The sequence below is a fragment of the Peromyscus maniculatus genome, chromosome 3 (assembly GCF_049852395.1).
Source record: "Peromyscus maniculatus bairdii isolate BWxNUB_F1_BW_parent chromosome 3, HU_Pman_BW_mat_3.1, whole genome shotgun sequence".
Lineage (NCBI taxonomy): Eukaryota > Metazoa > Chordata > Mammalia > Rodentia > Cricetidae > Peromyscus > Peromyscus maniculatus.
In genome coordinates, this window is record NC_134854.1 from 105,835,547 (window position 1) to 105,858,870 (window position 23,324).

Sequence of the window (23,324 nt, forward strand, 5' to 3'; positions counted from 1 at the left end):
TAGTGATGCATGCCTATAGTTCCAACACTTAGTAGTATTGTGAGTTCAAGATTATCCTAGGTTACACGAAACCCTGCCTCAACCTATCCAACTTCTTACATAAAAAGAGACATAAATAGGGAATTGTGTGTATTAAAATGGTAAGTTAAAATACCCTGCAGAAAAGTCATTTGGAAGACTTGAAAAAAAATAGGGAGGCAAGCTGTATAAATATATGAAGAAGATGTTTTTACTCAGAAGAGCAAGCAAAGGTCTTAGGGGTATATATTCAGTCACTGAAGAATTTCTGGACCACCAACCTAGCTTGGTAAAGGCACTTTACCCCTAAGCCTGACCACCTGAATTCAATTCCTGGGACACATTCCCATGCAGGTTGTTCTCTTACCTCCACTCACGTGCATACACAAAAAACAAACTTTTAAAAGAAGAATTTCTAATAGGCATCAATAATCCTAGTTTGAAAATCATTCTGTGATTTTTTTTAAATCTAAAAGCTATTGGTTTTGATCTAATGTTTTTAATTAATTTTTTTGAGACATTCTTAAGATGTGTTTTGATCACGTTTACTTCCAGTTGCTCCCCTTAACATCTTCCAGATTCAGTCTTACCTTCCCTGCAAGCCTTTTTTTTTTTTTTTTAATATTAGCTTTAATTTTTAAAATAACTCACTGAATCTTTCATTTTGATGTTCTATAACATTGCTTTTTTGGAGAGCGTGGGTTCAGATAATATTTAAAAGCATTATTGCTGTAGCATTTCTAGGGTGTGTGTGTGTGTGTCTGTGTATATATGTATTTATATATGTATGTCCATGTAAAGGCCAGAGGTAGATATTGGATGTCTTCCTCAATCGCTTTTCTGCCTTCTGTTTTGACACAGTTTGTTTCACTGAGCTAGAACTTACTGATTGAGTCAAACTGTCCAGCAAGACCCAGGAAGTCTTACTGTCTCTACCCCCCAGCACTAATATTATGAGCATGCTACTGCTCCCAGTTTTTTTAATGGATGCCGGGAGTCTGAACTTAACATCTTTGTGCTTGCACCATGAGCACGTAACAACTTAGCCATCTTCTCAGCCCCACTTCTGCATGTTTAAGTAGGAAATGTTTGTATTGTTTAGTCTTAAGTTACCCAGGCTGGTCTTGATTGAGTTCCTGAATTCATGGGGTCTACTGCTCTAGCCTTCCAAGTAGCTAGGATTATGAGCTGCTACACCATGCCCAACTTAGTGGGATGCTTTATAAAAACTTTTCCTTATAAATACAAGTCTTTTTTTTTTTTTTTTTTGGTTTTTCGAGACAGGGTTTCCCTGTATAGCTTTGCGCCTTTCCTGGAACTCACTTGGTAGCCCAGGCTGGCCTCGAACTCACAGAGATCCGCCTGGCTCTGCCTCCCGAGTGCTGGGATTAAAGGCGTGCGCCACCACCGCCCGGCATAAATACAAGTCTTTAAAAGCAAATCTACAAGGAAGATGTTTATGTCATGTTTATTGTTTTTTATTCTATGCAAAAGATGTTATTTTCAGGCTTTCAAAATTCACAAAATTTCTCGTTTCTATCAATATATCATTACTTGGTCATTTGACTTACTCTATGTAACAGTTTTTAATGAGAAAATTTTTCCTGGAACATAATAGTTATGTCCAGAAAACTAACACTAACTCTTTTTATTTTTAAGAAGCAGCCTGCCCCCTTTCCCTCCTTTTTTTATTTTTGTTACCTAAATTTTACTTGAAAATATTGAGTTAGTGGATTCAGTGGTGCAAATCCACTAGAATAACCTCTAATAAATGTGAATTATATTGTAGGCTCAAACAGAGAATGATCCAGAACTAGGAAAAGAAAGGTATGTTGCTTTAATCTCTTTCCTTTTGTTTTTGTGTATTTTTTAGGTATTTTTGAATCTTGAGGTAACTGTTCTCAGGTACAGAAAGTTCCCACCCTTCTTGTTCCTTTTGTTTATGTGTAAGCTTGATGTCTATTTACTTTTGGGTTCTGTTTGGCCTTGGGGTTTGTTTTTGGTTGGTGGCTATATTTAATATCATTCAGGTATTTATTGGCTCTTTAGAGAAACTATATGTATAAACAGTTTGAATTACATATAGAAATGTTGCTTCTTTATGCTTGGTAAACACCCTGGAGTGTTTGGTTCCCCTGACCCCACTGAAGAATTAGGCCAACCACCCTCAGCAGACCTTGACTGAGGAGGGGTAGTGGGCCTAATTCTTTGGTGGGGTCTGGGGAACCCCACAGCTGGCTCGTGAACAGGGAACGACAGAACGTTCGACTAAGGCCAAGAGGTTGGTTGGGGTAAGTGAAACAATTAGCATGGGTAATGCAACTTCCACCATCTCCCCTCTCAAGGCGGCGTTCCACCCAGAGTGGGAGGAGGATTTGACTGAGGGAGAGAGAAGAGACTGGGAGGAAAGGAAAATCAAAGTTAAAATCTCTGGCCCTGAGGAGAATGGCACCGAGGAGTCCTGTCCCCTCCTCTCCCGTATTGCCCCTAGACTGGAGAGGAAGGCAAAGAGGAAGTGAGGCAAGGGAGGCTGTAGAGCCCTATACAGCCCTCAGGAGTGACTTACGGGACCTTGACCCCTATGGTCAGCTCTTTGCCAATGGAGGAGCTTCCTAGAAGCCTATCTACTATGGCTAAAGCTAAGGGCCAGAAGAGGAGGCAGAGGGAAAACGGGGTGCGGGACCTCCAAGCTGTCCCGTTAATTTGGCCCCAGACCTAGGTAGACCTTTAGAATGGTACCCCTGGGAAGCAAAAGACATCAAGGACCTCCGCAAGGTGGTGATGGAGGATGGACTTAACTCCCCTTGGGCCCAAACCTCGATACAGGATATTACATATAATCCATGTATACCTAAGGACTGGATAGACCTAGCAAAGGCAGTGCTCACCAACACCCAGTACATCAAATGCTGTGTTTACTATAAGGAGGAGTCCTGCACCCAGGCAGAAGCTAATAGGGAGGCCCATCCTCTGATTCCCATCACATATGGCATGCTGGCAGGCTTGGATGATGGGTTTTCCACTGGCATTCAGCAAGCAGCAGTGGCCAGTCCCTACAGGGATCAGGTGAGAAATGCAGGGCTTGCTGCTTAGTACAAACTAGATGAGGGACCCATTGAATCCCCAATAGCTGGGGTGAGGCAAAAGCCCAATGAGTCTCTGGCAGAGTTCACAGATAGGGCTCAATGAAACATTAATTGCAAGTTGCCTGCCAGCCGCTGAGAGAGCAATTTTTCAGGATCACAGTGTGGGGTGGGATGAATTCTTTTGCCTACCACACAGCCTGTGCAGGACTTAAGGATGCTTCCATGAGCAAATGGATAGTAGCCAGCCAAGACATAGGCATGGCTCATGAGCAGACACAGACTCTGGCCATGGCTCTGTAGTTGCAGACAGAAGCCATTACAGAGGCCCTCTTTAGGACCAGGGTGGACCAAGGCCAGGAGGAAAGGGGGTCTGCTTCCGATGTGGAAAGGAAGGTCACTTTAAGACAGAATGTCCTCAACAGCCAGCTCCCCCCCCCCCACACACACACAGCAAACCTAAATGAGACTGGTAAAAGACCTGTCAGGGAAAAGCCCCCCCACTACCCCTTTCCCTAGGTGCAAGAAGGGCTATCATTGGAGAAGCGACTGCAAATGCAAATTTGACTTTGAGGGGGATCCTTTAAACTAAATGAGAACTATCAGAACAAGGAGGGATCTTGAGGAAAAGGCCGAGGCTGGTATCCCATAAGGGAGCTCAGGCTAACTGGACAGTTTCCCTGATAGAGGAGCACTGTCCAAAAATGAATCTGGTTATTGGAGGAAGGAAATTCACCTTCCTGGTGGACAAAGGTGCTGATAGGATGGTTATTAGAATGGAGGAGGTTCCCTCCAAGTGGGAGTTAACATTGGGACCTCGAATATTGGGAGTGGGGTGGGGGAGACCCAGTCACAAGAAACAGTCGCTTTGATGAGGTGGGTTAGGCCTGATGGGGACCAGGGGAAGATCCGCCCCCTAGTTGCGGAGACTCAGCTAATTTGTTGGGCCAGGACCTGTTGTCCCAAATGGAGGACTTACGGACTATCAGACCTTCTTTAATGATATTATGGAGGAGGAGGCAAGGGTACAGGGATATAAGGGAATAGAGGTCTTCACTAGGCTGCGGGAGGACTGCAACGGAGCTGACAGGTGGTATCCCCAATTCTAAGGGTCATTGCCTCCCTGGTCCCTGAGATTAGATGGAAGCCCGGGGGCCCTGTGTGGGTGGAGCAGTGACTGCTCATCAAACCCAAATTACAGGCACTCTGCTCCTTAGTTAAAGAACAACTAAACCTGGGGCATATATGCCCCTCCATGAGTCCATGGAATACACCAGTATTTGTAATAAAAAAGGCTAAAGCGACCTGGCGTATGCTGCAGGATCTTAGAAAAGTTAATGGAAAAATGGAGATAGTAGGAACCCCCTTTGAGAGGCCTTCCTTGGATTCCCGCAGTCCCGACAGAGTACACCATCACTGTTCTGGATGTTAAGGATTGTTTCTTTTCTGTTCCCCTTCATCTGAAAGATTGCTCTAAATTTGCATTTTCCGACCCTTCCTTAAATTTTTCACGCCCAGATGTGAGGTATAAATGAGTGGTGTTACCCCAGGGCATGGCCAATAGCCCTGCTTTCTGCCAAAATTATCTGACCTCTTTGCTGAGGCCTGTTTGAGAGGGACCAGGATCCCTGATGTACATCTACATGGATGGTCTTATTGTGGATCATCGAGACCCCAGGCAAAAACAGATTCTCCTAAGATGGGTCCTTGACCTCCTACGTAAGAATGGACTTAGGGTGGTACCTAATAAGATTCAACAGGTGGCACTCTTTAGAGTTCTTGGAGCCGAGCTTACCTTAACAAGGGCCTGCCCCCTTAAATCTAGATTGGATATCCCCTCTCAGGTGACTCTTAACTCAGCTCCAGAGTATTATGGTGGAGATAAATTGGCTGCTACCCTGGATGTCCATTTCCAAGGATGCCCTTCTCCCCCTTTATGACCTACTGAAGGGCATGGGACCCTCAGATAAGGTTACCCTCATGCCTGAACAGTGGGCCGCCTTCTCCCATGTTCAGAGAGCCCTTGATAACGTCTCTCTAAAATGCTTCTCAACAGAAAAACCCTTGGCCCTTTGGCTTTTTACCAGAGCTTCCTTGTTTTCCACAGTCCTAACCCAGGAGGGTGAGCCCATAGAATGGGTCCACTCCTCAGTTGGAAACACCCCTCAAGCTGATCATATGGCAGACGCTATAATAAGAGGGAGAACACAAGCTCTGTGACACTATGGGTGGGAACCCCATACAGTCATCTTCCCCTTTAGAGTGGCAGACATAGATTGACTCATACGTGCCAACACTCGTCTTTCCCTAACCCTGGAGGGATTTATGGGGCAACTAGATTGCCATTATGGGCTTTCTCCTTGGACCACCATGCTTTGGAGGCTTTCCCTAAAGCTTCCTAATATGTTTCCTTCTGAACCTATTCTGAATGCCCTGCATGTTTTCACTGATTATGGCCACGCAGGCTCGGCTAATGCAGCCAAGGTGCATTAAAGGTGGGTCAGACACCCCTGTGCAGCAGGGGTCCCGTCCCTGCGAGGGGTCGGCCCAATACAAGGAAATGCTGGCCGTCATCCTGGTCATGCAAGACATACCAGGACCTCTTAACTTGTACACAGACAGCCTATATATGGCCAATCTGATGCCTCACTCACCTGGGGCACACATCTGTTTGGATGCCCACCCCATTTCTCCGCTTATGGTTGCTCTACAAGGGCTGTTACAGGCTCTAATCCATCCCATCTGTTATAGCATATGAGGGGACACTCTTCACTTCGGGATTCCTATCCCAAGGCAATGCACAGGCTGATAAGCTGGCCTCTGGCTTCCACACCATGACGCTTCAGGAGGCAACTCAACTACATGACCTAACCCATATCAACTGGAAGGGGCTACAACACTGATATCCTCAGATCCCCATTAAAGATCTCAAAAAAGTAGTTCATACATTAAGTTCTGCCAATCTTACCTACGAGTACCCACACTGCAAAGGCCCAGGGGTAAACCCTAGAGGCCTAAGGGCAAATATGATATGGCAAATGGATGTGACTCATTACCGTACCCTTTGGAAAGCTAAAACACATATTTGTATCAATAGATACATATTCTGGTGCCTGCTGGGCCACGGCTCATACAGGAGAGAGGCCCAAACATGCACATTCCCACTTCTTACAATGTTTTGCCACATTAGGCTAGGCCTTCCTAATCAAGTAAAAATAGACAATAGCCCCTGTTTTGTTGGAAAAGCTTTGCAGGACTTTTTTACACAATGGAATATCTCCCATGTCACAGGGATCCCTTATAGTCCTCAAGGGCAAGCAATTGTTGAAAGAAGTCATTAATGCCTCAAAGAACAGCTTCAAAAACAAAAAGGGAGCCGGGCGGTGGTGGCGCACGCCTTTAATCCCAGCACTCGGGAGGCAGAGCCAGGCGGATCTCTGTGAGTTCGAGGCCAGCCTGGGCTACCAAGTGAGTTCCAGGAAAGGCGCAAAGCTACACAGGGAAACCCTGTCTCGAAAAACCAAAAAAAAAAAAAACAAACAAAAAGGGGGAATTAGCCCCCATATATGCCTGCAGCTAGCCCTCCTTACCCTTAATATTTTAAATTTGCCCAAAGGGATGCTGGAATCCAGATTTCAGAAGCATTGGGGTCAATTAAACCCCAAACCACAGATACAAGTCGGATGGAAAGACCCACTGACATTCAAATGGAGGGGACCAGATCCCCTGCCTACAATGGAAAAAAGATATGGATGTGTCTTCCTCATTGGGGAGAATGCCCCAATCTGGCTACCGGCCAGAAACCTCAAATTCCTTCCCTCCCTATCCTTACAGGAGGATGCCAAAGACACCCAGGACCCATTTGACCAATAAGGAAAGAAAGGTCCTTTGGTGGTCGCAGCTTGTTTTCGAGGAGAAAAAAAAAAAAAAAAAAAAAAAGAAAGAAAGAAATAGTAACAATAAACAGATCACTGTTTCAGATGGATGCCCTCCTGTGGGTGACTCTGCTACCCTCCAGAGGAACCAGCATTACCCTCAACTTATGGGAGGTGATCAGTGCTGGTACTGGCAAGAATGCAACTGAGAAGGAGGCAGTTCTGGCTCCTGGTGGCCAGACCTCTGCGATCTGGCCAGGGGATCCTGAGCTGTGGGTGACTGGACCCCAATCCATGAGGAAAGATACTTAGAAACGTCTCTTGATACTCTTGCTCAAATGACTCTTCAAAACAGGAGAGGCTTAGACCTTCTTTTCTTAAAGCAGGGAGGTCTATGCATAGCACTGGGAGAATGCTGCTTTTATGTAGACCATTCTGGAGTTATTTTACATAATCTAGATGAGATACACAAGAAAAAAATTAAAATATGCCTTGGTATCAACAATGGTTTAAATGGCTCCTTGGCTGACCACACTTCCATTTCCACATTTCCATACTCTACGGGCCGCTGGCTCTTTTATTTCTGGCCTGTACTTTTGGGCCTTGGTTATGGAGAAAACTAATCAAATTCTTCAGGGTCCAAAAAGAAAAAAAAAAAAAAACACAGCTCATGACTTTGCCATTACTATGACAGGCTCGATAACTAATGACACTTCTCTGATATAGGGGGTGAACCTAATCTGAGGTACCAGAGCACTGTGCGAACCTTCGTAGAAGGTGTCCTGTCCATACCTAACCCAAGGTGGGCTTGTTCAAAAACAGAAAAGTGAGAGTTGTGGGTATGCCGAGCACATGTCTCTGCAAAAGCCAAAGATGGCGCTGAAAGGAAGTGAGCTGGGTGAGGACCTAACTTGTTTACCAAAAATTATGATTGGCTCTCGGAATCAAGAGAGAAGACGTAGGTGCACGGCCTCCTCGTGATCATCCTACTGAGCTATATACCCTGAGAGGCTCGTGGATACATGACCTTTGTTGTGATTGGTAGAAGGAAAGCTGACTTGTGGTTTGGTACTTTATAAAGGGTATGGTGATGCTTAATAAATGAGTTCCTGCTTGACATGACTCCCCACTGCATCTATTTGTCTGATTGTCTCCGGGTACCGGGAGGGTGGGTGACAGGCCAGTGGAGCACTACCCATCCTCAGTCAAGGTCTGCTGCGGGCAATGGGCCTAATTCTTTGGTGGGGTCAGGGGAACCCCACACTGGAGCACATGCTCTTCACTTAGATTGTTGTGTACCAAAAAAGATAAATACAGTATATTTAATCTTAAGTTTTCATTAACTTAAAAGTACAATTTTCAGTGTATTTTTTTAAAAAGTTGGTAGAATTTTAGAACATTTAAAATATGGAATGGGAATATTTGTCAAAACAAAGTACTACTTTGTATCTGCTAATCAAAACTTAATTTTCAGAGTCTCTTCAAACTACTGACTCACCAATTTGTTTTAGTCATGGTGTTTACTGTTGATTACTGATATTTGTTAATCTATGTTTTAAGATCATGTAAGTTTCCAATAGCAATTTGAAAATGTTTGAATACAAAAGTATTTATTTGATGTTTTGCAAATGATGTCTTACAGATTTTCTTATTAACTAGCTTTTTGTAAAATCAGACTATTCTAGATTGTTAAAATGATTGTGAGCATATTGAAATACATTGGTAACTCATAAGCAGTATTTCTGGGTTGCTGTGTGTCAGCACATAGTTTTAAAAGTGTTTATCTTTAAACTAATAATAATTTACATGCAATCCACAGAGAGCTTAATAAATAACAGTGCCACAATGTAGGTCATATGTACAGACCTACAGTTTTCTCTGTTGATGGCAAGAAATAATTTCCCCCAAAATTTGTTTTTGAGTATTCTGTTTTGTAATATTTTTTTTGTAAAAAATGCACAAAAGTTTGTTTTTTTAATCAGAAACAATAGGTTGTTAATCTATTTTTGTTGGTTTTTCTTCTTTTAAAAACTCAGAATATTGACATGAATACTTTCTAGTCTTGCTAAATTGATTTTTTTTAAACTTTTCCCAATTTTGTTGTCATTTTTTCCGACTTGTATTACAGAGAGAAAATAATAATGATAAAATAATGTGGGACATAGCCAGAATAGTTAACATTATTTTTGGAGTAAACTTAAACCAAGAAAATGCTGGTGGTATTTTGCTCTAAAAAAAAAAAAAATTGTTGCTTTTTTTGTTTTTGTTTTTGTTTTTCAAGACAGCATTTCTATGTATAGTTTTGGTGCCTGTCCTGGATCTCGCTATGTAGCCCAGGCTGGCCTTGAACTCGCAGAGATCCACCTGGCTCTGCCTCCCGAGTGCTGGGATTAAAAGCATGCGCCACCACCACCTAGCGTCCACAAATTGTTGCTTTTTAAAAGCGTTTGCCTGTTCATCTTGAAGTGTGATTCTTTTGTTTCTAATTAATGTAGATTCTAATCATAGATTTTTCAAAGGAAATTTCACATTCATAGTTTAATAATAACTTATATTATCCTTCCCTCATTCTCATCATACATATCCTATTTATGTGTCATTTGATTAAGACTTTAAATAAGGATACTAGATGGAATTTCCCTTGTTCATTAATATTGGTAAATACCTGATAGAACTCTCAAATAAACATTAATTTCTGGTTTTAACATTTTTAACAATAGTTAAATCTCATCCTAAAATGTCTTGATGTGTGTGTTATGGTGTCATCCTTTATGCTTATACCTAACCTTTATTGTATGCCTTTTGTGAAATTCTGAATTGATGGGGTTGGGAGTAGGATATTAGACACCTGTGTACTAAATGCCTTTCTGGAATTGTTTTTGCAACTGTTTTCCTTTGATCTCTTAAAAACAAGCAACCAAAAACTGCCATTTTAATTCTGGTATTAATATTATTTGACATCTCACTGGCATTCCAAACTAAATCAATCAACATTGAAACTTTCCTTCATTCTAGCCAATAAACAGATACTCATTTTTGTTAAAACAATTTCTATGAAGAAAACACTATAATTCTTAAAGACTGGTACACAGTGAGACAGGAGAGATGGCTCAGCAATTAAGAGTACTTTCTGTTCTTGCAGAGAAGAACCCAAGTTTGATTCCATGCACTCACATGGAGGCTCACAAATGCCTACAGTTCCAGCTTCAGGGGCCCAGGGCCATGCTCTGGCCTCTGAGAGCTCTGCACTCACACAATGCACATAAACTCAAGCAGGCTTACATACACATACATAAGTTAATAATAAATTTTAAAATGACTGGCACAGAAGCAAAATATGGAATTAAGCTATCTTTACAAACAGGCCTGTGATCTGTTTAAATGCAGAACTGCAGTAGTTACTCTTTGTGTAAATGAGAATAACTGTTTATAAACTTTAAATGTGATAAATGAGAAAGTCTTGTTAATCTTTCAGCCAAGATTAAAAAAATCTTCATGTTTGTTCAGCCTCGTAAATGTTTCTATATAGTTCAGTTTATAAAACTTTAGGATTAGCAAATAGCCCAGTAACAAAGTTTGAGTTTATTATTGATATGAATCTTGTAATTTCAAAAGTTTGTATTTTGAGAAATATCCAAGTAACTGAATGTCACGGTTGTTTCTTTGTCATATTTGTGCTTAGCCACAGATTTTACTTTAGTTCCATGAGTTTGGAACACCTAATATGAGCCCTTGGTATCTTCAATGTTAAAGATGTTAATAATTTCAAATAGAAACTTTTAATATAATGAGTGGCTTACACAGAAATTAGAGTGTATTGTTATTAGGATCTATGATTCCTCACTGTTAATAAACTTCTCAACTATTACAGTTATTCTTCTGGGAGAACCAGTTTATTTAGTGAAATGACTAGACCCCCATGGGTGACAGTTAGCACCTTCTCCAACTCTCTGAACAGGACAGAGATAGATACCATCAAATATTGTGAGCTAAAGCATGTGTGGCCATCCTCTGAGAAGCATGTCAAGATGACAGCTTATCCTCTCCTTCCTTGGAAACAAGAAAATGAATTAAGACTCTACTGAGGTGTTAATGTGGTGGGATCACTTTCTAGTTTCTTTCTCTAACCCACTGCTTCTAACAAAAGTGTGGGAATGTATTTTTAGAGTGTGTTAGACATGGTCTTCAGAACAACTCTTCCAAGACAACTTCTAATGTGGAATGTTAATTCAAAATAGTTTATTTTGGTTCTGCTTCCGTGACAGTTGTAGAATTGGAAAATCATACACTTCTGTATGCTTATTGTGGGTTTGGGAAGACCATGACAACATAAAATAATTACATACCTATGCATTTTCTCCATTTCTTCTGAATAATCGAAATATTATATGATAACTGAGTGAGTGGTTTGTGTGTACTAAGATTTTATGTTCGTGTTAAGGTGGTTCTAAAAGTTTTACTTACAGTTTTAAGTCTCCAAAAGCTACATAGGTCGTTCTAGAGAAAAGTTTCTTTTATGTATTATCATCCATAAGTACATTTTTTAGAAACTTAAAAATAGGTCTTTTGCATCCAAAAAGGAGGTAAAATGGTTAAGTGGCATTATCCTCCAATTTTCTTTTTATGAAAGTCCACTTATACATATTAAATTTCCATGTATGGATCACTAGCTTTATTGTAGAACCGCACATTTTGTTTAGTTACCTATGTCATGAGTAGAGGGCCTAGTAATAATTTGAGATATCTCAGGTTTTTGTTTGACCTCTTCAGATCCAAACTTGAAACTGGAGTGAAAAAAAAAAATAATTAATTTACACAAGTAAAAAGAAGATACCAACAATCCTAGTTTTGCTGTTATTTCCTTTGAATTAAAAAGATGGAGGATCTCTTGGATCTTTCACCTTATGATTTCTGTCAGAACATCTTGGCCACTTTAATGCTGATTGGCTGGATTTCCCAGTGCTTAGTATTTGTACATCAGGAAACCTTTACAGTTGGCATCAACAGGATTATTTACAGTGATTGAATTCTCATCATAGTTTGATTTTTGTTTGTTTTTGTGTTCTTTTTGTTTGTTTTTAAGTACTTTTAGCCCTGACTTGAAAAACAGTCCTGTTGATGAAAGTGAGGTACAAACAGCAGCCGATAGTCCCTCTGTTAAACCTAGTGAGGTTGAAGAAGAAACTACTTGCAATATTGAAACAGAAACTTCAGTGCAGCAGGAAACACTTGGTAAGGAAGAACCCAAACAAGCTTTATATGAGTCTGACTTTGCAATTGAAACACTAGAACTGGAAGCTCAAGGAGCAGAGGTCAGCATAGAAATTCCTCTTGTAGCATCCACTCCAGCCAATACTGAATTATTCAGCGAAAATATAGAGGAATCTGCTTTAAATCAGCAGATGTACACCAGTGACTTTGTGAAGGAAGAGACAGAAGTTACAAACCCTGAAACAGAATCATCAGTATCTGACAGTGTCTTCATAGAAGAAAGGAACATCAAGGGAATTCTAGAAGATTCTCCATCCGAAGCAGACTTATTTTCTGGAATTGCACAGCCCATGGTAGAAACCATAGCTGAAGTGGACAAACAAGAAACTGTTTCAGAAGTACTGCCATCTGCTTGTGTTGTGACCCAAGTGCCAGGAAGTTACATTGATGATGAGAATGTTGTGAGCAAAAAGGATACTTCTGAAAAAGGTAGCGTGGATGACAAGGAGGAAAATGAATTTAATACTGAGGAAACCAGAATGGATTTACAAGTAAATACAGAGAAGGTTGAGAAGAATGAAGCTGACACATTTGTAGAAAAATTGGAGAAGATTATAGCAGCAATAAGAGAAAAGCCAATAGAAAGTGCTGTAATAAAGGCAGACCCAGATACAGGAGTGGGTCAGAGCAGTAAGCCTGATGAAACTGGTAAAACTAGTGTGCTGACTGTATCAAATGTATGTAGTAGTAAAACAAGCATCAAGGCTGCTGTGGTGTCTTCCCCTAAAGCAAAAAGTACAACTTCAAAAACTGAAAGTCAGAAACATTTTCCAAAACCTGTGCCTAGAGATCAAATAAATGCTGAAAAGAAAGTTTCAGCCAAGGAATTTGGTCTGCTTAAAAATACCAGATCAGACTTGGCAGAAAGCAGCAGTAAATCCAAATCCACTCAGAGTGGTGTTAACAGAGGATGCAGTGGAAGGATCTCAGCCCTTCAGTTCAAGGATTCTAAACTGGATTACAAGGATATAACAAAACAGTCTCAGGAAACAGAGACTAAACCTCCCATCATGAAACGGGATGACAGCAACAATAAGGTGAGGAGAGTAGAAGAATGACTCGGTGTATCTTTGAAGTGCGTAGCTCTGCTGCTATAGCTGTGAAGTAGGAAGTATAGTTTTGGCTCATACTTTCGTCTCTTCACTCTAGCCCCATGCTCCTGTTTCCCTTTCTGAAACAATTCCATTGATTTAAGCCAGTAGACGTTTGGAGTACTGAGCTCAAAGTTCCCATTTACTCACATACTTGGAAAGTATTACTTGTTCACAATGTAGCTGAATTAAAATTTGGTCAGAAGTATAACTGTGATTTAAAGAAGAGTCTGTAGTGGCTCCTAGGTTGATGATTTGGCATTCTCATTCCTCTGAAGTTGAAACTTCCTTTATCAGTTCACTGATTGCCTAACTTAGACATTGTGGGCAAAGAGGAAGAAAGACCTTGGAAACTGAATTTAGCTATAACTTTTAGAGACTGTGCATATACCATTAAATGATTGTTGACTTAATTTTGTATACTTGTTAAGCATTTGCATAACTGACCATATTTGGATATTTGCTGATTGTGTTTTCTCTTTTTTTAAAGAACATTAATAACCTGGGTATAAACTCTGTTTTTCTGTATTTCTTAATATTTTAGGCGTTGGCTTTGCAGAACATTAAGAATTCTAAAAGTACTACTGGTAGAAGTTCCAAATCGAAAGAGGTAAAATGAGAACATCCACATTCTCTATATCCATCTTTCCATAGCAGTACTCACCTATCTTATACACTTAGAAGTTGAGAGAGTGAAAGATACAGGGCATAGGATAGGAGTGAAATGCTTCATGTTGTATCCTGCCACTAAGTTCTTTGGTGTTGTCACTGAGGTAGACTAAATAGTTTTATTGTTATATGTACTAGCAGTGGGTCATTGGCAGCTTACTACATCAGAAGCCTACTGGAAATTTTACTTGCTATGGTACCAGTTTTAAAATAATGTTTTCAAATACAATTGCATTAGCTATGAAATCTTAGTCATCTTTTCATATAATTTTATCAATATAAACTTTAAACTTTCATAGCACTGTATAAATTAAAGTACATATTAAATACAAATTGATTGATATAGTTAACTATATTTTTGTTTGAGGTGCTTCTAGAAGTCTAGTAAGTGAACACTTGCTAGATATTTAACATGGAATAGTAGATTCTTGGAATTGTTTTGACAAGTGCTTTAAATGTAATTTTAAAGTGTAAATTATTTTTTAAAATTTGTATACAGTGTATGCATATTTTCACATGTATGTGCTCTTACATACATGGAAATTAGAGGACAATTTGCTTTATACCATTAGTTCTGGGTATCAAACTTAGATTGTTGGACTTGGTGGCAGGCACCTTTACTGACTGAGCTATCTTGCTAGCCTCATGACTGAAACCCTTTAAAATATAACATTAATTTTATTTTAGTCTTAGGAAATGGTTTTACAGTGAAGTTCTCATGGATGATCTGCATATTAGTTTACTGTGACTAGTAGTAATAACTAGTCAGTCATAGTTCATAGTGGTCAGTCATTGTTCATAGTACTGATTCTTAACTTTCCAACAGGAACCATTATTTACATTTAATTTGGATGAATTTGTTACTGTGGATGAAGTCATAGAAGAAGTAAATCCTTCTCAAGCCAAGCAGACTCCATTGAAAGGAAAAAGAAAAGAAGCTCTCAAAATTCCTCCCTCCCCCGAACTTAACTTAAAAAAGAAAAAGGGAGAAACTTCTGTCCCTCACAGTGTTGAGGGAGAATTGTCCTTTGTAACACTAGATGAAATTGGAGAAGAAGAAGATGCAGCTGCACAAGCTCTAGTTACTGTGGATGAAGTCATTGATGAAGAAGAGCTCAATATGGAAGAAATGGTAAAAAATTCTAACTCCCTCCTTACCTTAGATGAACTAATTGACCAAGATGATTGCATTTCCCACAGTGAACCTAAAGATGTTACTGTTCTGTCCATGGCCGAAGAACAAGATCTTCAACAGGAACGCTTGGTAACTGTGGATGAAATTGGAGAAGTAGAAGAGTCAGCAGATATAACTTTTGCTACTTTGAACTCAAAAAGAGATGAAGGAACTACTGTAAGGGATACTATTGGGTTCATTTCTTCCCAGATGCCTGAAGACCCTTCTGCTTTAGTTACTGTAGATGAAATACAGGATGACAGAAGTGATTTTCATTTAGTGACTTTGGATGAAGTAACTGAAGAGGATGAAGATTCTCTGGCTGATTTTAAAAATCTTAAAGAAGAGCTTAATTTTGTTACTGTGGATGAAGTTGGAGATGAAGAGGATGGAGACAATGATTCAAAAGTTGAGTTAGCACAAGGCAAAATTGACCACCGTACAGATAAAAAAGGAAATAGAAAGAGGAGAGCTGTGGACCCAAAGAAGACAAAACTTGAATCTTTCTCCCAAGTAGGTCCAGGAAGTGAGACTGTTACACAAGATCTGAAAACCATGATTGAAAGACCTGCGGCAGGTAGATACTTGAAAGTGTTCCTTTTTCTGTTTCATGAAATTACATTTAAAACTGGTTTGAACTCTGTGACGCGGTAGGAGTAATATCATCTTCTTGATGTTCCATAAGCCATCAGTTAAAACCACTCAAGTTTTCCTCAGAAACAAGTACAGGTTGCACACATTTCTCTTAGTTTACAGAGTACAGGTTGTCCCAAGTTGTTATACCTCAAGAAAGGATGACAACACCAGGAAACAAACTGAAGCAGCCAATACAGAGCTACAGTGAAAACAGTGTGTATGTATGGGGAAACAAGCCTTTAAAGAGCAGAACAGTGTCCACATCACACTGCCTCCTACTTCTGGCTTAAACTTGGGTTTAGAACAAAACAAGCAGGAGAACAAATCGTCGAGGTACTGTTCAATTTTTTTTTTTTTTTTTTTTTTTTTTTTAAGTCAGGGTCTCACTGTGTGACCCTTTCTGGCCTGGAATTCCATATGTAGACCAGGCAGCTTTGAGCTCACAGGGATCAGCTTATCTCTGCTTCCTGGGTTCTGGAATTAACGGTGTGAACAACCACACCTGGCAGATGTTGGTCTTTTGAGATGAGGTCTGACTCTGTAGCCCCGTGTTGGCCTAGAACTCAAAATATAGCCTTGACCTTGGGATATTCTTGCCTCCCAAGTGCCAGGATTACAGGTGAGAGTCACCACATCTAGTATAGTGTAATATTTTGATGGTATGGTATAATAGAGCAGCTTACTTGTTGCAGGACATGAGAGAGACAAATATAATTTCCATTAAGCTGTGAACCCAGCTGACATACTATGTTATACAATAAAGTCACCTTGGTGAGAAGGAATTCAAACAGTAGTTTATTTTATTTCCTTAGATAAAATAATAAATGAAATTATTCAATGTACTAGTGAATGTCTACTTTGTAAAGGTTTTAAAAAGGAAAGTTGGGTGTGGTGTTGCACGCCTTTAATCCCAGCACTCGGGAAGCAGAGGCACGCGAATCTCAGTGAGTTTGAGGCCAGCCCGGTCTATAAAGCGAATTTCAGGACAGCCAGGGCTGTTACACAGAGAACCCCTGTCTTGAGAAAAAAAAGAAAAAAAAAATTGAAATTTGAAAATTTTAATCAAACTAAGAATGGAATACTAGGAACATCTCACTGGGTTGACAACAATTCAGGGAAAAGTGTATAGCCACCCTGTGAAAAAAAACAGGAAGGAATGGTTGTTCAGAACAGAAAAACTGCTTTTAAAAATAGATTTCTAAGCGGCTAAAGAGATGTTCTGCAGTAGGGAGCACTGGTTGCTCTTCCAGAGGACCTAGGTTCAATTCCTAGCACCCACGTGGCAGCTCACAACTGTCTATAACTCCAGTTCCAGGGGACCTGAAACCTTCACACAGATATATACATGCAGGCAAAACACCAGTGCACATAAAATAGATTTCTATTTAGGAATAGGTTTCTTTACCAGGTGTGCTGGCACATGCCTGTAATCCAGCATTCAGGTTTCAGCTACATAAGCAAGTCCCTGTCTCAGAAATAAAACAAAAAGGCATTCTCCCCAAATTTCAGCAGTTTTTAGAACAAATGTTAGGATTACTAGATAGTTTAATATGTTAAATTTAAAGCAATTTAAGTAGTTAATGGAGCAATAAATTAGGCTTTCTTTTTAAAGCTAAAACACCAATGAAGAGAGTTAGAATTGGAAAAGCATCACCCTCACAAAAAGCTGTAATGGCAGAACCAGCAAAAGGCGAAGAAGCCTTCCAAATGAGCGAAGGAGGTAAAGGGGCTGTTTGGGTGGGGAGAAAACCATATAACATGAGATCATGTGGAGGTTTCACAAATAACCAGCCAAGAAACTAGAAAGGCAGCAGGCAGGCATGTAAGATCCTTGTAGATTTTTTCTTCATAATTTAGAGAGATTTTGGAACAATGACACAGGACAAAAAATATTTATGGAAATTACAAGAGGCTATTTTGACTAGGTTGCAGCATCAGGGAACAATAATTTATTAACTATTTTTTATGTTTGCTTCCAGGCATCCAATCAATAAATTAAACAGAATGTCTGAACAGCATTAGTAATATTTAAGTTGATACAAATAAAGAACATGAACATTGTCACACAAGAGATAACTTGTCATTGTATCCAATATCCTCCCTGTTGGCCATAAAATACTAACATATTTCCTGATTTCAAGGGCTTATTGATTAGGAAAGGTAAAAGAAATCATCTTCTAGTATGAAGATCCCCTTTGCTATCTTCTTTATAGCACTCTTTACCCTCTGTTCTAAGGGAAAGTTCTTTGAATCTGATTCCTGTATCTTCCTTGTTTGATCTACAGTCTATTAGAAGCCTTTTTATTTTGTTTAGTAACCAATGGTGATAGTGTTTTCTTTTCTATCACTTAGCCTATTACTTTTCTAGTTATGCTTTCTTTTCTATTTACCAAAGAAAATGAATCTTCTATGATGATGGCCAACTTGAGTTTTACCTTGTTTACTCCTTACACATAAAATACAACTCAATTTCTATCATTAGGGGTTGAAATTCAATGTTGTTAGCTTTGGAATACTCCTAGCAACAAAGTAGAGCATCTAGAAGAGCAGTTCTCAACAGTTTGTAGCAAAACTACAGTTATGAAGTGGCAACTAAATAATTTTATGTGGGTCCACCACATGAGGAACTGTTTCAAAGGGTCATAGCATTCGGAAGGTTGAGAACCAATGTTTGATCAAGAACCACATGTTTTTTAATCTGGTTTCCATTGAAATGGATGTATTTTGGCATTTTTATTACCTGTCTGAAGTTCTGATGAACTCCCTTCTGGTTGTTGTCAGACATCTTAATTTCGTCTTGAGTTTTCTACATTATTTGTTACTGTTTATTGTGTTCCATGACCAAATTGGTATCCCTTATTCTTTTCTATAGCAAATTTTTACTTTGAGCTATAGTTATATCACACCAGTGGCTCCTAACGTAAGTTCCTTTGTTTTTGTTAAAATTTTTTTGGCATGTTAGGTCAATCAACTTTGACACCAGCTTGCTTAGAATAGCCTCTTCTCAGCTGAATAATATAGAAGGGATAATTTATCTGTGGCTCATTTAATAACTATTTCCATTAGTGGATAATATGTTTTCTCAAAAGACCAGATAACTTCAGAAAGTCATTTGCCATTCAGTTATAAACTTAAATGATTTCTTTTAATCTACTCAATTATTTTATAGCTTTCGTATAATATAATGTAATGTAATTCATTATTAAGGCACATGTGCCTTTAGAGTGGTAGGAGCAGATAGATTTAAAAAGTTTATAAAAAGTACAGTATATAAAGTAAAGAAAATAGGAAGAGACCAGAGGCAGAGAGAATGGGCCGTTTTGACCATCAAGTCAAAAAAAAAAAGATGTATACACCCTCAATAGACTTTTAAGAATTGGTATCCTAAACAAAAGTTTCTGGGTGGGAAGGCTTTAAGGACATAGTTACTCTTTGCTGGTGCCCATTTCCACTAAATTCATACTTTCCTCAAACCAACACCTAGAGTATAGAAGTTAACTCTTGCCAGTAACCTACAAAACTTGGCTCCTTAAAAGGAGGACTGTAAGGGACTAAAGGAAGGAAGGAAACAGGGAACAAGAGAAGATGAAGGGGGTTGGGAAAGGATCATGTTTTCTTCATGCTGAATTTAGATTTAAATATATATAGCATGAAAGCAGAACTATTGGGTGAGAAGAAGGGGGCAAATACAATTGAAGTTCAATGATCTGTAGGTTACAAAGATGTTATCATGAAACTTGCTGTTTTCTAAATGAACTAAAAGTAGTAACAGTCTTTTGTCAGCCTTAATTCTTTCTGGAGCAATATACCTATAAAATTTTACATTGGCTTTAGCCCTATTTCTCCTAAATCCATCGACTACATCTAAACATTTACCCATTTACTTCTAAGATCAAGGAATCATTATTAACTAAGGTGTAGTTCCATGAGTTTTAAGTTAGTTTTGAAAATCAGAAAGTATCCAACATTACCTTCACAAAGTCTATAAATCTATTTTAAATAACTTCATGTTTTTCCTTGAACTTTTTAATGACTTTAGTTGAAGAAACTGAATTAAAAGAATCAGAACCTGATGAAAAACGCAAGAAGACTGAAGACTCTTCTGTAGGCAAATCAGTGACACCTGATGTGCCAGGAGGTAAAGTAAAAATGACATTTTTCTTCCTTATTCCTATGAAATAAAAAGTGAGCAAGTTAACCTTGCTTGGTGTTTCTGAATACAGATTATCTAGGTTTTTTGTTTTTGTTTTTGTTTTTTAACTTAGCATGGATATTTTTATTTCATTCTTTTTTTTTTTTTGGTTTTCCAAGACAGGGTTTCTCTGTGTAGCTTTGCGCCTCTCCTGGAACTCACTTGGTAGCCCAGGCTGGCCTCGAACTCACAGAGATCCACCTGGCTCTGCCTCCCAAGTGCTGGGATTAAAGGCGTGCGCCACCACCGCCCGGCTTATTTCATTCTTGAAGGCTGGAATATGCCTGCCTTTTTCTTTCTTGTACTTTTGTTTGCTGCTGTGGTAAAAACTGAGTTATATTTCCCCAAGCAGGAATTTCAATTAGGCCAAACAAGCTGAAAAGCTTCCCTAGCAGACTTTGCTCCTGACCACTGTGTTGAGTTGAGAGGCTTTTAGATGCTTAGCAGCCCATCATTCTGCTGTTTTCATCATCTGCTTCAACAGGGTATTTCTAAGATGTTTGTTTTTCTCCTCTCTCAGATTCTTCAGCTTGCAGTGCAGTAGCATTCTGGCTTCTCTGGAGGCTTTGGAATATATATTACATATTGCTAAATACAGATACATGTTTTGTACTGCTGGGGGATATAGCCAAGTGGTAGAGTACCTGACTAACATGTTTGAGGCCCTAGGTTTAATCTCTAGATTTGGGTAAAGTAATCGACACACTGTTGATGGATCATTCTCTTTCTCTTTCCTCCTGTCTTCTAGATTTGGACTTTCTCGTTCCAAAGGCTGGATTTTTCTGTCCAATTTGCTCCCTCTTCTACTCAGATGAAAAAGCAATGGCAAATCACTGCAAGAGCACACGCCATAAGCAAAATACAGAGGTAACGCATAAAAATCTTGTGCTGTCACTATCTTTTGATTTAAAGTAAGAGTCTCCCCAACGTGTGTATTTCTTTTCCTTTGTGAGAACTTGGGTATTTAGCCCAGTTCATTGCTCCTGAGTCCAAAACTCCTGTTTTTCTGTGTCACTGTATGTTGCTATGGTCTCTAGCCCTACTCATTGTCCTGGAGCAATCACATTCTCTAGAATAAACTTTGTAAGCAGTAGTATCTTGTGGACCTCCTTTAAAGTAGAAGACTCTGCTTATCCTGATGTCTCATTGCAAATGCCTGTACATGTTAGCAGATTAAAATTTCTGAATTTCTAGTCAGAAGAAAAATGTCAGTTTCTTAAACTGATTGAATCACAGACCTTCCCCTTTTTTGTTGTATATGTTTAAGGAGGTGCTGCTCTAGAGAGTTACTGTTAGCCATGGGAATCAGTAGTTCTGACACCTGAATGTCTAAGGTTGTTTCATATATTCTGTGTATTGAACTTCTAAAAACCAAGCTAGTTAGTGGCAAACCTTGGATTTCCATCCAGCTTTGTTTAATTCTAGGTCTAATCTCACACATTTTACCTTCTCTGTGTGCTTTTAACCTGTTACAGCCTACTTTTTTTCCCCATTTAAAATCTTGCAACTGCGGCAAGATATGGTGGCATACACCTTTAATCCCATCATTCTGGAGGCAGAGGCAGGTGATCGCTTAAGTTTGAGGATGACCAAAGTTACAGAGTTCCAAGCTAGTCAAGGTTATATATTGAGACCTTGTCTTAAGAAAAAAGTTAAAATTTGCAGCTATTTTATATGGTAATTGGAATAATAGCCACACTGATGTGGCTCTGTGAGACTGCATGGCCTGCTTCTTTTCTGTATCTCTGAAATCTGTCTTGTTACTCTTTTCTTCCTGAGAACTCACCTGCCATTATGCCATTGCCTTAATTACTATTCCTGTGTCCCTCCCAAGCCTTTTATGTGGCCAGTTTTTCCTATCTTTTGGTCTCTGCTCAAATATTAGCTGCTAAGAAAGGCCTTTGCTTAAGAAAGCAAACTTCAAAGCCAGTTGTGGTAGCACACACCTTCAGTTTCAGCACTTGGGAAGCAGAGGCAGGCAGGTCTGTGTGAGTTAGAAGACAGCCTGGTCTATGGAGTGAATTCAGGACAGCCAGGACTGCATAGAGAGAAACTTCCTCACAAAACCAAAAATAAAGAAAAGAAAGCATTGATATGATAGTATACACAAGTGACCCCAAAAATTCTACCAGGGAACTCCTGCAGCTGATAAACTCCTTCAGTAAAGTGATAGGATACAAGATCAACCACGAAAAGAAAGCAAACTCCATCTTAAATCTACAAAAAGATGAACCTTTCATAGTTTATTAATGTTTTAATTTTGTGGTGCTAAGGATCAAACCCAAGAACAGGCACATGAACACGCTTCTTTCTTCTTGTTATAATTTTAGTTACTGTCACCTACAGTGATTTCAGTTTTTCTTTTCTTCAGTTCCTTTATTATAGTGTAAGCACTTTAAAAAATGCCTTTATTTGTCTTGTCCACTACTAAATCCCCAAGCCGCAAGCATAATGCCTGGCATATCATCGAATGTCAGAAGGATGATTAGTGAGTCGATGTTAATTAAGTCTACTTTAAATTATAAATATAATGAGATACATTTAGGATTGCACACATAGCAATCAACATCTAACAAATGTTTCATGTTGAAAATTGCTTTTAACAGAAGTTCATGGCCAAGCAAAGAAAGGAAAAGGAGCAGAATGAAACTGAAGAAAGAAGCTCTAGGTGATGGGAAAAGGAGGAAAAAATTCACTAGAAATTCATTTAGGGTCCAGTTGATTTGTGTATTTCTGTTATCATTTAATTTGTAATTTCTGTTTCAGAAACATTCATGTTGTACAAATTTCTGATTGCCCTTGGTGTAGAGAAACTGATGGGAAAAATATGATGGGTTTGATTTTTATATCAAATCATCAGGCATGGAAAGATACCTTTTAGAAGTGTTAAAATAAATGTTCCTACTGTATATTTCAACACTGTTGTGTTTGTGTTGATTTGTAAAGACTTGCTTGCCTCTGGTTACAGACAAAGGTCTTCTCTACAACCCTGTGATTTAGGATATTTGGCAGTTCTTCATGTGTTACTGGAAGTAATAGCATGATGTGATACTTTGTCTCAGCCATCCATGTATACAGGTCAGATTCTTGTGTTCAGTTTTTCTGTATAGTGAGATGATATCATGTTTAGCCAAGGTAAGTTCGAGTAAAATATTGCTTAATTGTTAAATATATTAGGAAGATTTTTTTTTTCTGTTTGTAAACAGCACCTGCCAAATCATGGAAGTATTAGTTTAGGTATACAAAGCAGTTTTTACTTTTTATGAATTTTCAGAGATAAGTTTTAAGCCATCTGAATAATGTGTAAGAAGTTGT

The 23,324-nt window shown here is 39.1% G+C and overlaps 1 protein-coding gene across 26 annotated transcripts in view; it reads left to right on the forward strand.

Moving 5' to 3' along the window:
• The window catches only part of Znf638 (zinc finger protein 638), a 129,059-nt gene extending 106,133 nt beyond the window's left edge, over positions 1-22,926 (forward strand). For 11 of the 26 annotated variants that reach the window (XM_006991524.4, XM_016009813.3, XM_016009814.3 and 8 more), the window contains 8 exons: positions 1,808-1,845; positions 12,060-13,284; positions 13,883-13,948; positions 14,834-15,758; positions 17,430-17,537; positions 19,857-19,955; positions 20,758-20,876; positions 22,616-22,926. In XM_006991524.4, the coding sequence (XP_006991586.2) occupies positions 1,808-1,845; positions 12,060-13,284; positions 13,883-13,948; positions 14,834-15,758; positions 17,430-17,537; positions 19,857-19,955; positions 20,758-20,876; positions 22,616-22,681 (2,646 nt within the window). In that variant the 3' untranslated portion in view covers positions 22,682-22,926. The remainder of the gene's footprint in view (positions 1-1,807; positions 1,846-12,059; positions 13,285-13,882; positions 13,949-14,833; positions 15,759-17,429; positions 17,538-19,856; positions 19,956-20,757; positions 20,877-22,615) is intronic. The other 15 variants (XM_016009815.3, XM_076567037.1, XM_076567038.1 and 12 more) reach the window with 3 other exon arrangements.
• The last annotated feature ends 398 nt before the right edge of the window (positions 22,927-23,324 follow it).